The 15,109-nt window shown below is 34.5% G+C and overlaps 1 protein-coding gene across 2 annotated transcripts in view; it reads right to left on the bottom strand.

Annotated features, from left to right (window-relative positions):
* LOC138713710 (G patch domain-containing protein 1) overlaps positions 1-15,109 on the bottom strand; it is a 31,423-nt gene that overhangs the window by 11,072 nt on the left and 5,242 nt on the right. The window contains exons 3-5 of one of the 2 annotated variants that reach the window (XM_069846011.1): positions 14,788-14,936; positions 9,203-9,590; positions 236-833 (exon numbers count right to left, since the gene is read on the bottom strand). In XM_069846011.1, the coding sequence (XP_069702112.1) occupies positions 236-833; positions 9,203-9,590; positions 14,788-14,936 (1,135 nt within the window). The remainder of the gene's footprint in view (positions 1-235; positions 834-9,202; positions 9,591-14,787; positions 14,937-15,109) is intronic. The other variant, XM_069846012.1, reaches the window with a different exon arrangement.

Here is a 15,109-nt window from a genome sequence, read left to right as displayed (position 1 = left end):
TATGGGTCTAATATTAGCACACAAAATATTTTAATAAAACAATACTTTAAAAAATTAGAAAGATCTTATAACTGATGGAGTCTTATTTTTGAGTAAATACGGTAATTTAAGTGTTATGTAATGTTCATTGGTAAACGAAGTCTCGATCAAATTTGAACCTCCTAATACAAGTGGAAATGCAGAAATTCACCCACTCACTCACTGTCTTACGATAATAGCATATAATATTACACACCTTTCTGTCCCACTTTACAAAGTGCAAGATACTGTTCATATCGCTGTTGTTTTTCTGGATGAGCAATGAATGGTCGGAATTGAGTACATTCAGTTTTCGTAGATAACACTAATTTTTCTGGAAGTTTTAAAGTTTCAGAAGTGTCAGTTTTATGTTCTTCTCGTGTCTGACTGTTGACCTTATCTTCTTGTGTCACAGATTTCTGGGGAGTTTCACTTAATATGTGAGCCCTATCATTTGCTGTTAGGTTATGATGCTGTAATACTTTCTTTTTTAAATCTTTTGAGTTCTCCTTCATATTAGACATGGATGTGGCCTTTGCTGATATAGGCTCAAATCGTGATTTTCTCACACGTACTGCACGAAACTCTTGTGGCAGTTCTGGTGGAGGAAAACATTTTTTGCGTGTTATAGCTTTTGTGCTAATAACAAAACCTGTAAGAACACCTTCTGTATAATTTAACGAAATTATACTGCTCTGTTGCTTTTCATCATGTGCAGTTGTCGGTTTGGTGTCCATACTGAAATCATATTGCGACATATTTTCGCAAGCATATATGTCATCATCATCTTCTTCAAAAGCTCCAACACCAAAGGCCTGAAAAAAAAAAAAAAAAAAAAAAAAAAAAAAAAAAAAAAAAACAATTATTAACTATTAATTACACTCAACAACTTTGGAATAAAAATGATAAACAGAAGACCTAAACATTTTAGCAACATATCATCGTCTTATTCGCTGACTCAGCAACAGTACTGCAAAACATGATTGAGGGACTAATTATCAAAAGTACGCATATTGGACTGACCATGAACAACACGAAAACAAAAGTGATGACGAACGCACAGGAGATCCCAATCAGAGTAGGCGACACAGAACTGCAGTATATCCATAATATAATAAATCTGTAGCCGAAATTTTTCTGGTAATTTTCGATTTTCCAAAAATAATTGGTCCTAACATATATAATTAACCACCCTGAAACCGAAAATCGCTTATTTGAAATTTTTGTTTGTATGTCTGTCTGTATGTTTGTTACCTTTTCACGCGATAATGGCTGAACCGATTTCGATGAAAATTGGAATATAAATTAAGTTCGTTGTAACTTAGATTTTAGGCTATATGGCATTCAAAATACATTATTTAAAAGGGGGGTTATAAGGGGGCCTGAATTAAATAAATCGAAATATCTCGCTTATTATTGATTTTTGTGAAAAATGTTACATAACAAAAGTTTCTTGAAAAATAATTTTCGATAAGTTTTATTCCTTGAAACATTTTGATAGGACTGATATTTAATGAGATAAATGAGTTTTAAAATCAAAATAACTGCCATCTAAGGCCGTGTAATGAATTAAAAAACAAATGACTTCGTCTATAAGGGGCCTTGGACAGCAACAATCGAAAGCTATGAAAGATAGCCTACAGAGAATGTTTCTGTGTTTTTTATGAAGTAATATCGGAAGCTAAATCAACCGATTTGTATAATTAATTATTATTTCACCATTGGAAAGTGTAGTTTCTCTAGATGGACATAATGCTATAATGTTATTACAGTAACTTCTGATATGATATGATATAATATAATATAATATAATATAATATTATATAATATAATTTAAGTTATTTGAAGGGTTCAGAACCATAGTGGGCCAAGCGCCATTTACTGAATACGTAGAAAACAAAGGTTAAAATTGAGTTATTACCATAATTCAATGGAAACCTATAACAAGTAAAATAAAATATACACATTAAATCTAAATGATGTCAATCTTCATTAAACTATGGTTGCATGTAATAAAAATTAAGAAACATGTTAAAGGAATTGTCATTGCACCAAATTTAAATTAAGTAACATATTAAACGATTTATCCTCCTATCAAACACGAATGTTCCCTAGATCAAATGTCCTATTTTAATTATGTAATTACTAGACATCGGATTTTTAGGCACTAAAAATTGCAGTTTTAGGCGCCTAAAATAAGCTCAAAATTTGTAAAATTAGGCTCTATTTTAATGAAAATAGGCATTTTAGGCACATCAAGGTATCATACTTATTTCTTTCACTGAAATTTTTAGTTATACACTAAAATACGCACAAAAAAGTATGTTTAAACATTGAAAAAGAAGACTATATTATATTTATAAACAGAGCTGCACAAATTTAATATATTGAAACTAATGAAATAATGATTATTGATATCAAGATTACTCATTTTAAGTTATTGAAATTCAGTTCCATGCTCAGACTTTATTATCATTATCTGCACAGTACACCACCAGAATTTTTTCTAAATTCTCCACAGTTAACCTTTGCCTTTTGTCACTGAGAATCATTTTGAAAGCAGAAAATCTTCTTTCAACCGAAACTGATGTGAGAGGCGCAAATTTTAAATTAGATACAATAGAAACATCAATACTTACTGGAACATTTACACTTTCCCCCGATATCACTCCAACAATGAAAATCCTACATTCTTATTTAATACGTTGTCCCACTTATTTTTAACTTTTTTCCCAGTTTCGCCCAAAGCAGAATGTATGTTCACTTGAGCTTCCTTTACTATTGCTATTTGGCTACAAAGAGATTGTTTTTCACGTTCTAATTGTACAATGCTTGCAGGTATGAAAGAAAAGTTTGATGTTATGTAGGCAATATCGTTTTTCACTCGTGAGTCATTCAGACAATCTTTCACTGCTTTCACATACGCTGCACTATCAGTTTCAGGTAATTTATCAATAACTGTGACCACTTCTTTAAAATACTTAGAATAATACACCACTGACTGAATCCAGGTTCCCCATCGTGTAACAACCGGCTGAGGTGGGAGTGGGATATCTGGAAAGTTCTCTCTGAATATTGAAATCCTGGATGGGGCTTTACAAAAACATTTTTTTGTGTTAGAAATAAACGAATTGACAAGAGGAAATTCATTCCGGATTGTTTCAGAAACCCTGTGAAGGCCATGTGCTAGATAGGTTACATGCGTGAGGTTAGGATAAAATGTTTTAAGAAGTGGAGCTGCAGCAACCATGTATGAGGCAGCATCAGTACAAAACAACAGAACTTTAGAATCGTCTATATTACCTGAGTATAAAGACTGTAGGCCTTTATTTACAAAATAACCAATGGCTTGGCTATTCACTTTCGAAAGTTCCTTAACACATACGAGGTGTGGAATCAAAGGTCCATCAGGACTAAGTTTTCCTACTACCATATTTGCTATATACCTATTCATAGGATCTGAGGTTTCATCCACAGAGACCCATATGTAAGAATCCTCCCGAATGGAAGCTAAAGTTTCATTGTATATTCTGTCTAAGTAATTTTTTCTTAGGGTCGACTCAGATGGGATATTTTGTTTGCAGTATTTTTGTAAAAACTGTCTTAAAACCGGATTTTCAATTGCAGTCCAGGGAATGTTAGCAGCAACAAACGCTCTGGTTAAATCAGCATAGAAATTGCTGCTGAGATTGGATGAAGTAGGCTTTGTTAGTAAAGTTTGTTGCAGTTGATTTTTCTGCTGAGCTTTAGCCTTATGAGCCGCTCCTTGCACATGCTGCTTTAGGTGGCACTTCTTTTCTTGCGAAATCTAAAAATGTAAAGTAAACTGAATTAAAATAAAATCCTAATTGTTGTATTGCCGTATTTCTATCACAAAGTTAGTGGGTTCGAACAATCAAAATTTTAATGACCTGCAAATACTTTAACTATCGGAATTTAAAAGGTTAAAGTGTAGTGGTCTTAAAAAGAATTATACCTCAGGATAGCTCAGTCAATGTATAAATATTATAGGCCTACTCATTAAAATTAATAGAATTTATATATTTCAACTATTGTTACATACCTGTTTGCTACAAATCTTGCAGAATATTATTTTTCCATCATAAGTGAATTCTGAATATTCTGTTAGCCATTGCCGGATCTTTGTAGATTTTGCACTTATATTTTTCGGCATTTTCGCGTTAAACTTCACAGGAAAACGTCCTACCGCTCAAAACTTCTCAACACAAATAAGGTGAGGGTAAGAGCAACTGTTAACGAGCATTCAAATGAACCGTTGTTATTGAGATTCAATTGGACAAAAATACAAAGTTCCACTTATTGTTGCATTTCCTGGTAGTGTTAACACTAGGAGGGCCATTCTTTTAAATATTTTGTAACGGTTTACCCTACTAATTCGCAGTTTTACGACTTTTCATAAATATTTCAAAAACACTCTTTCTCCAAAAATTGTGATTTTATGACACTCTGAAGGGCAGTACAGCTAATAGGTTTCAGACCGAAAACAGTCATTTTTATAGTATAGTATATCTCTGAATCGGTAGCAGCACATGTTGTGATTGTTGCCTGCTTCAAAACTAAGGTTGGTTCTTTGTCGGCATTTATGCCTCCAAACATGTTAAATTCGGAGAAATCTATTGCGAGTGTCGTGAGATTCAAAACATTTTGTTTCCTTTATCAATGGTTTCATGGCCGATGTGAAGCAAACTTTCCACTTTTTAAATGCCTTAAATTTCGCAGTGAATGCATGTATAAATTATAAAAAGTAAGAGTAAAATGCGAAACTTTACAGTGAGTTAGGCATTTTTAGGCGAATATTAACAAATTAGGGTCTAATAACCGTTTTAGGGCATTTTAGGGCACTATAAAACTCTTTGAATACCTTTCAATTCCCATTAAACACAAATATTAATAATTATTTTTACTTTTCTCCTAAAGAAACAAAATAGGCATTTGCCCTAGAATCCGATGTCTGGTAATTACTGTACTTTATATTTATTTCTAACGGGTGCAGCGGAGCGCACGGGTACGGCTAGTCTCTGAATATGTGTATTTGGGTCAACTAGTTACCTTCACACAAAGAAACCACAAAGAGATCAATAGAAGAATTTCACTGGCATGGAAGGCGTTCTGGAGCCTGAAGTTCATATGGACGGACAAGACAACCAACCGCAGTCTCAAGTTCGAGGCACTAGAGGCCAATTCAAATATATGGCTACGACACTGACTCGGCATGCAGAGCGCTTACAGAGTTAATGTCATACCGATGCTCTACCGACCCCTCAGGGAGTGGCCTTAGTTTAAACAGCATTTCATTACATCAGGCATGCCGAAACCCTGCACATTGTGCACTTGTCTCTGTGCGATGTGCAGTCCTATTCCCCTACCTGGAGGGAGTGAATTGGCTTGGAGGGGAATGCGACAGGGCTGTACATTACCTGCAGTAGCAGAACAGCTTTGGTTTCAGTAACATAGATCAGTACGGGTGTGCTCATTGAGCTGTGATTGTGAATGCGTTATGAAAAATAAAGTGAGGAGTCCACAGATATAACGAAGAAGAGAAATTACGAATGATATAACATAGGCTAATTGTTATAATGTTTTCCTCAACCAACGGTAATTATTTTAAAATGAAAGGTTTTCATCATCTCATGTTGACCTAATAATGTGAGAATTTAAATAAGATTATAAAGTTCTCAAAATATGATATTCGCCAGCTCTTATTTCTTAATCAGCTCTCTCACAGCAAGACAAACGTGACAATAGCATTGTTTTGAAGTCTGTATTAACACAGCCATCAATGGTTAGACGACTTACAACTTTTATTTGATAAGCTGGTAAGTTATGAGAATAATGAGTGAGGAATACATGTGAAGCTATTGAGGTTGTAAGGGAACGAAGAAAGCAACTATTTGTAAGGCGGAAAAGTTTTCTGGAAAAATATATAATGGCGAATTTTCCATCTCACGTTACAAAATTATGTTAATAAATCTTTAAATCTGACATAAAGAAAATGCCCTCGCTTCACAGCTTGTGAACTACTCTTTTAATTCATTTCAGTAACGCTCCCAACTTGCTGATACTTGCTCTCAACATTTTCCAAATAAACTTTGTGTAAATTTAAATTCAAGCTTAATTTATCCAATTTATTAATAATAATGTGAATTTATATTAACATACAGCAAGTAAATGATTCCAGTGTAAAAGCCTCACGATGTCCTAAAGCATGTAATTGGGAGTAAAATATTTTCTTTAACATTTGTGCACCAATGGTCCCAATAATACTTGACGAACAATGAAAGAGTATTACTTTGAAATAATCAGTACCTACTACGTAAAATGAAATACTGTGTTCGTTTTTTGTTGTTTCAAAATTACTGCAATATTTATATTTTCTTCAAATACTGTATACAAATCATGTAAATAAATGATTCTTTACAAATGACTGCTTTGTGAATTATAACTGGGTAAGTCTATTGTTTCTTGTGTTACAATGATTGTCAAATATAGACACTGACAATAATTGTGTTTTTGTCCTTCTGCTAAGTATGTTTATAATGTCCAAATGTCAATTTAATTGAACACTAGAAGCGCAGAATAACTTCTTGTACACCCCTCCGGTTAAGAACTGGTAAGAGCAACGCTTGAAGGACGCAATCTGCACAGACCGACGTTCCGCGCACATACACTGCACTTTCAGTGTCTGATTTCTGGCATGCCTGCATTACATAGTAGAATTAAATCTGCAATGCTTGCAGTCTGGGTTACTCACAATTTGTGATGGAGTGCATAAATGAATAAATACATTTCTGGAGTTGAAAAGTGCCCAGTTTTAAAACAAGGCTACTATCTGATATTTATTTTATAAGGACATTAACAACTACACTTAAGTGATCCTCACTATACTGGTAGTTGACCATGTACCTGTATTTGATCAAATTAACATACACAGGACAAAGACGAATAAAAAACAAGGCATAAGAAGGAGCACTGAACATTTCGCAATTATTCTATAAAGCTAAACATTTCTTCAAGTTCTTATTGCCAAAAAGAACTTTCTTGCATCAGAATTTCGATAAATATACTTTTTCTATGATCACTGCTAAACAGAACACACAATAAAAGCACAACACTTCTATAAAAAATTTTCATTATTGTTCATAACTACAGAGAGATAAAATAAAATGCAAAGCCATTTCACATCATGATGTTATCTCGCAGGAATTTTATTAATAATAAACCAGTTTCATAGTAAGCCTAGATCATATATGTAACAGATAGGTCATCGCTATGTTAAAATCGTTTGCACTTTGAAGAGAACAACCGCCAGGATCACCACCTGTCCACCGTAAACGAACACAAGATGGCAGTAGTCGCTAATGCAATTCAACTGGGAATTATGACGTGACTCCTTATGTAACAACTAGATGGCAACGTAGTAAACCTGACAAAAGTTGTTAACGTCAAAGCCTATAAGGCCGACCTATCTGGAGTATATATGATCTAGGATAGTAAGTATCTTCTGAGTGAGGTAGTTTAGTGGTAAAGCATTATTTGCATTCAGGACTCTGGCTCAAAGTCCTGGGTTGGCCAATCTGAACGTAATTTTTAGTAGTCTCCTGGATCATAAATAACTAGAATTCTATTTCAAAAATAAGAGACTTTGGATATTGAGAACACAGTAAAATCTATACTGAACTCATATAATATAATCTGTGGCACTACAGCCTGTGAAGGGCCTAGACCAGACGTCTCAATAGGGCCTTCTAGGAGCACTTCCTCCTCTTTCTTTTTTTCAATGTAAGAGTGGAACAAGATGCGGGACCAGTTCGTGTATCTCCGGATGACGTCATTGACTGCGACGTTTGAATAGACATCTGCAACCGCTACGATGTTGTGTCCATCTCCGAGGAAAGAATGTCATTATTACCGCAAGTGTATGAAGAAATAAAAGCTTTCATAGGGAAAGCGAAATTGTGGGAGTTGCAAGTTTCAGTGGTTAACTGTTACCACTTTATTAATCTAAAACTGTTATCTAATTTGAATCAAGACCAGTGTAACAAATATAATGAATTACTGAAGGACTTGAGAAAAGGATTTGAAACCAGATTTAAGATTTGAATAGTTCTAATTTAAAATAATTGTTTGTGAATTTCTTAGATGTTTAGGTTATTTTAATTATTGAAAACATCACGGAACATGTTATTTAACTATTATTACAATGAATATATTAATATTAACGTAACATAAGAATACTTACTTTAACAACCAACAAGTTTAATTGTAATTTTATTATTATTATTATTATTATTATTATTATTATTATTATTATTTAATTGAATTTTATTTTATTAAATATAGTATAAACTTAAAAAAAGAGCAATACCAAAAACCATTTACTAGAAATGAAATATTGTTATTGTTTAGTCAACTGTCCGAAGACAGGTCTGAACCTCACAAGTGATACCAGCAAGGCACCACTTATGAGGCAACTAGGCCAGGAGATAATGGAGTAAGGTGGCCAGTTCCTTGTTTTTAAATACTTACGTAACATGTATGGTTCTTCATGCTTCAGATATCTTCCCTTTACTCATTGATAGTATATAATTAGAAAATAAATAAATATATTATTATTATCATTGTTATTATTATTATTATTATTATTATTATTATTGCAAACTACTTAAGAAATTCCTTCCGAAAAGTCTATTGTGACAGTACAGCTCAAAAGTGGAGCTTTGTGGAATTTCTCCCGCGACAGTAACAACTTAGCTCGCTCATGCTTGTAAAATTAATCAGCAATCGGCTATCTTCGGGTACTGCGCTTATCTCTTCGGCTGACTACGTTATCTACACTCGCTCTCTGTAACAACTTTTATTCGTTGGCCTTGAGATGCCTGGCCTAGACCGACCAGCCGGCTGCTGGCCTCATGCTCACATGCCGAAGCAGAGGTGGACGATCATCCAACCAGAATGGAGGTATCGTGTGGTTAGCACGATGATCCCACCAGCCGTTATAGCTGGTATTCGCAACCAGATTTCACTACCTATCGTAGCTCCCCAAGTGGATCATGATGCTGGGTGGGCACCGGTCCCATACACCAACTGAACTCATATACTGTAGTCTATTTTTCAAAATCATTTAAAAGCAATCCCATTCCAATAATAATGCAACAACTCTTACCTGTCCTGTAATTAACAGTTTCTTCTTCTTTTCTTCAATTTTTAGAGGTGTTGGTTCAAATAAGTTAATATGACTTCCCAGAATTTCCCTCTTATCCAAACCATAGTATCCTAAACCGAAAACATTTACTTTAGGCTTGCATAAGAAAGTCTGATAATCGTCTGGAGCAAAAGTAAGGCCATCATTTTCATCATCTGTGGAACTTTCGCTATCCTGGTCAGTTCTTTTTATATTAGCATCTTGCGGTCGAGAGCAACCAAATAACTTGGCTTGTGTCTTTTTATATTCTTCTTTTAGTCTTTTCTTTTGCATTTTTGTCACTCTTGGTCCTGTTCCTTGTCCAAGTTTCCATCCCATCTTCTTCAGCAGTTTAATACCAACAGTGTCCCTATAAGCAAAAGTCAGTTATAATGCATCAAAGAAAGACAGCAAATAGAAATGGCAGAACATGAAGAATGAAAGTGAATAATGAGATGACTAGAGATTTGAACTAGGCTACTAGTTTTCAAGAAAATGCAGCAGTAAAATTTTCATACCTAAATCTAAAATGATTGAAATATTAACGAATGACATACCAGTTTTACACATCGTGAGATGGAAGTGCATTATATACACAATGATCCACCCCCCAGTTATGCCACAAGGGATACCTGTTGGCCAGGAGCATACCAAAGCTAATACTGAAATTCAAGTTAGGTCTTTTTAGGTGCTGACAAGAAAATAGGCAATTTTAGCCCCATACTCTACGAATTAGGTCTTTTTAGAAGCTATAAAATTTAAGTGGAAAACAACACTCAGGGACAAAAAAAAAAAAAAAACCGAACACTTTAATATTTGCTGGTATTTTGCAAAACATGATCTTCTCATACAATATTATGGTAGCCATCTGTTGTTATGGAGATGTGTATACATTGTTGATTGTTTTTTGTTTTATAAACAAGCCATTACAATCAAATATTCCAATTTTGCTTTCGGAGTCTCAGCTATAACAATTTTGTCTCAACCATTTTGTGCTTCATTATCGTTATCATTCATTATTTCTTTATTTTTACATTTTATGAGTTTAAGTGGGGTTGTAACATTTGTCTTAAAACAAGATGCGACCTAAAGATGTGGCTCGAGCTGTAGCCCTTTATGATGATGGATGCAGTATACGTTACATTGCAAATGTTATGAATATGGCTAGAAGCACAACCCATGATGCCATAAAACGGTATAGAGACACCCTAGAATATACCAGAAGACCAGGTTCGGATCGTCCAAGAGCTACAAATCCAAATGAAGACAGGTATACGGTGTTGAGAGTTCTTAGGGAGTGCAACCTGCCAGCTACTAGTGTTGTCCAGCAATTTGTTAACATGCATGGACGCCCAATTTCGGACAAAACAATTAGAAGGAGGTTGAAAGCAAGTGGACTGATATCAAGTAGACCTGCAACTGGTCCCAGACTTCTCAGGATGCATCGAGTTGAACGACTGCGTTTTGCAAATGATCACAGGGATTGGAGAAATGGACAGTGGAGCTGTGTTCTGTTCACCGATGAGTCCTGTTTCAATCTGTGCTCACCTGATGGACGTGAAAGAGTTGGAGAAGGAGGGGAGAACGATTTTCACAGTGTTGCATTTCCGAAAATGTGCCGTATGGAGGTGGTGGAGTGATGGTTTGGGCAGGAGCATGTAAGGATGCTCGTACAGAGTTGGTTTTTGTTGAAAATGGAAGACTAACAGCTGATAGGTATATAAATTAATGTTTGGCTGATCATGTTGTGCCATTTGGCCAATTTGTTGGCGATAATTTTGTTTTAATGCATGATAATGCACGGCCGCATATTGCCCATGCGGTAGGAGATTATCTCCAAGAAGTGGGAATCCATGGTCTTCCATGGCCAGCAAGGAGTCCAGACATGAACCCAATTGAACACGTGTGGGACATTCTGGGACGGTGTGTTAAGAATAGATGACCGAGACCAGAATCGTTACAAGAGTTGAGGCGAGCACTTGGCGAAGAATGGAAACTTATTCCTCAAGAAGACATTGCTAACCAAATTGAGAGAATGCCAAGATGTATGGATGCAGTTATTCAAGCCAGAGGGGGTAATGCCCGTTACTAAAAAGAGTTTTTAATGTTTAAGGCACCATAAAATGAAAAAAACAGTTAGACCAAACGATGCCATAGTTATACGCCCTTTGTAATTTTTTGTAAATTTTCTCATCAGAGATTTTTTTTTTTTAATGTTGCCGTATAAGGTGCTAAATGAAACATTATTTTGTTTAAATGGTTTTGTTTCATTTTGAAATAATTGGCAACAAAATACAAGCAAATATAGAAGTGTCCGGTTTTTTTGTCCCTGAGTGTATAATTTAAAAATTCGTAGCAATAATTGTACAAATATCTATAATAATTCCAATTGTCCTAAACTTCGCCCATCAACCCATGTGAAATATTTAGGTATCTTCATCGATCAAAACTTAAAATGAAATTTTCACATTAACTACTTATGTTCTCAATAGTTTTACTGGTATAAAGTGACGCAGTTGAACAAATTTGTAAAGAGTTTTCTCTTTACAAATTTGTTCAATTGCGTCACTTTATACCAGTAAAACTATTGAGAACAATATTTTTAGCCCTAGTTCAGTTTATAATGCAGTATGGAATGTAGGATGGGGTGGATTATCACAGAGTACTATTCACCCATTAATCAATCAATCTTCTTAATGTATCCAGATGTCTGCTGACAACATAAAGTCCACTATAGTCCACTGTAGTCTATTCAGTTGTTGTTTTTCACGAGAAATGAGGGGTATTTTGATCGGTGTTCATTATAAATGCCTGTTGCTAGTAGCCAAAGTTGGGGTGTAGTCAATATATACTGCAGGGCTGTGTCTTCTGCAACTGGTACTGATGATTTTAATTTACTTCTTTTGTGGTTTATGGATGGACAGTATAGAAGAATGTGTTCCAGATCTTCATCATGATTATTACACCACAGACAAGTAGGATTATCAGAAATGTGAAATCGGTGTAGGTACAATTGAGTGACAATGTGACCTGTCCTGGCTCTTGTTAAAAATGTTTGAACATGTCTGGGCAAGTTTTTGTACATTTCCAGGTCATTTGGTTTCTTTTGTACAGATTGTAAAATTTTTCCTTTGTCAGAAGAGAGCCAATTGTTGATCCATAGGTTTGTAAAATGAGACTTTACTGAAGCAAAAGCATTGGATAGAGATATCACTTGAAGAGGTCTTGGTTGCAAATATGTTGCCTGCTTTGCAATATTATAGACTTTCTCGTTTCCAGGTATACCACAATGACTAGGTATCCATTGAAATGTTATTTCCTTTTGGAGTTCTTTTAGTTTACTTTGTTGTTTCTTAGTTCACCCATTAATATTACTACATAAAAGAATTATTAAAATAGGTATAAGAAGAAAACTTGATAACCTAACTCATCTCATATATAAAGAATTTAATGTTTTGAATATCAAGCAAATTTATATGTATACTATTTTGAATCACTACCATAAATATCAAGCTAAATTTATATCATCTGATCATGACCACAACACAAGAAGATACAATATTTTGCTCCCCCTCATTGAACCAAAATATAAGACTGAAGCAGGTCTAAGGCACACTTCTGTATAATGATTTTATAAAGAGGAATCCTAAACTAAAATTATATTAAACAATACATTTAAAAAAACAAGTGCTTGAACTCTTTTTAAAATTATAATCATGTGAACTCTTATCCTTTATTTTTTTTGTCACTTTAACAATGTTGTATTCTTAACTTAGTATGTTTATGTATAGGCTATGTACTGTTTGTTTGTTTTTGTTTCTTTTTTCTTATTCTTTTTAAATTTTATGTGTAATTACAGTTAACAGTTTAATTGCAGTTGTGATTATTATTATTATTTTATTTATTATTTTTTTTCTTCTATCCAGTTTTCATTATTGGTCACACTTAACCTCAAGCATCTTGCTTTTCGGGTGTTACCCAGTTACATTGTATTCATACAATAATTTGTAATATGTATTTGACTATGAGATTGGTAATCAATTTCGAATTTTGAAGAATATTCATATACGAGTATTACGATAATATTGTAAAATCTTTGTTAACGTATGTAATTTTGCTTTACTTGCAAGTATATTATTCATTGGTACATAAAATGAAAATTAATATTTCAAGAGTAACGGGATAGCAATAGAATAAGTTGGAACCTAAGAATCTGGGGCCTGATGATCAGCATTCGCGAACTGCCTAGGAAAGACCTAGTCCAGAATCTAGTTAGTAACGATAAAATTAAAGATTGTGCAGACTCAAGACGTTGTTGCAAGGTCAATACAGAATGTGATAATCTCAGCATATCAAATAAATCAAATAAAGGATGTTGTTTAGTCGACTACCAAAAACAGGTCTGAACCTTACAAGTGACACCAACGTGGCACAAATTATGAGACAACTAGGCCAGAAGATAATGGGTAGGGTGGCCAGTTCCTTTCCCCCTCCATTGCATACATCGCCAACTGTAGTCATGATGCTGTTATTCCCGGCATGACTCCTCCTCTTTGCTTACGTCTTAGGAAATGAAGGCTCTATAAAGTCTAGGTAGGTAGTATCGTTCGCCATTTTTGTTCTTTCGTTGCCGAGCTACCAGACGAGGAATCTATTTGCCACACCATTAAACATTATTATGTCGTAGTTCCTATGATAATAAATCAAATGCACTGTAATTCAGCAAATAATTGAGCGGAAAATGACGTTGTGTGCTTTCTGCAAATGCCAACGAAAGAGCCAAAATGGCGGGCCATTATATTAAGTATTTATCAAGCCTTAGGAAATGCAAAACATCTTCATCAGCGAACCACAATATGCACACGTTTAAATGTAGCCGACCTGCAATGTAATTGGCTGCCGGAAATTAGAGCGACGGGACTACAGCTACACATTTCACTAATGTATACAAACAATTGTTCTTCCTCTGATACACATCATCAATGAGTTGTACTGCCTGATAATAGATGTAGGTCTACATATCAGCCAGAACCTCAATCAGATGTGAAAATAAAGGATAAAGGGGGGAAAAACAACTAAAAGGTACGCAAGCCTGCGTCCTTGCAATCAATCATGAATAACAGACAATTTGAAGACCAACACAGTCAGCAAAATCAAGGCACTGGCCAGAGTATACTGTAGCGAACTGCAAGGAACAGAGAGTGACAGGTGTCAGTGCATTCATTTAGAAAGTTGTTGCATGTTCGGAGCTGCTAACAAACGGAAATTGGACAATTTAAAAAATCACCCATTTTATACTAATTACTTTGTGTATTACCATAAAGTAAGACACTTAAATATAACTTTCTGAAAGATTCTAGTATTTAATTTTCGGTAACCACCAAATAAAATTCCTCTATACATGTCTGCCAAGTTAATAGGCTAGTTCTCTTACCCTGTTTGTCACCATTTCATTGTGAAACGGGCACCATGTCGCACTTCTCCTTATCAGTAAGAATGCAAAATAAGTTATACTTGATATAATAACAGATCTATATGATATCTGTATAAAAATAAAATCAACTTACTTAACTGGCTGCAATAATTCCTTCAAAACAGGCTCTCCAGGTATAGGTCCTTCTGAAAGATCATGGGTTCGTCCTCTTTTTTTGCTAGCTTCATTGAAATCACTTGTAGCTCGAAGAACTCTTGGTGCTATCCCAAACTCATCTATATCCTAAACAAAAAATAGAAAATGTCGTAAAATAGGATTTAACACTGCAATCAGAATTTCGAAGGCTCTAAATTACTTAATATATGTGTGTATGTATATATATATATATATATATATATATATATATATATATATATATATATATATATACAGTGCTTTTTTTCTGGAAAAAAGTT

The sequence above is a fragment of the Periplaneta americana genome, chromosome 14 (genome assembly GCF_040183065.1).
Source record: "Periplaneta americana isolate PAMFEO1 chromosome 14, P.americana_PAMFEO1_priV1, whole genome shotgun sequence".
Lineage (NCBI taxonomy): Eukaryota > Metazoa > Arthropoda > Insecta > Blattodea > Blattidae > Periplaneta > Periplaneta americana.
This window is presented reverse-complemented; position numbering and strand designations above follow the sequence as displayed.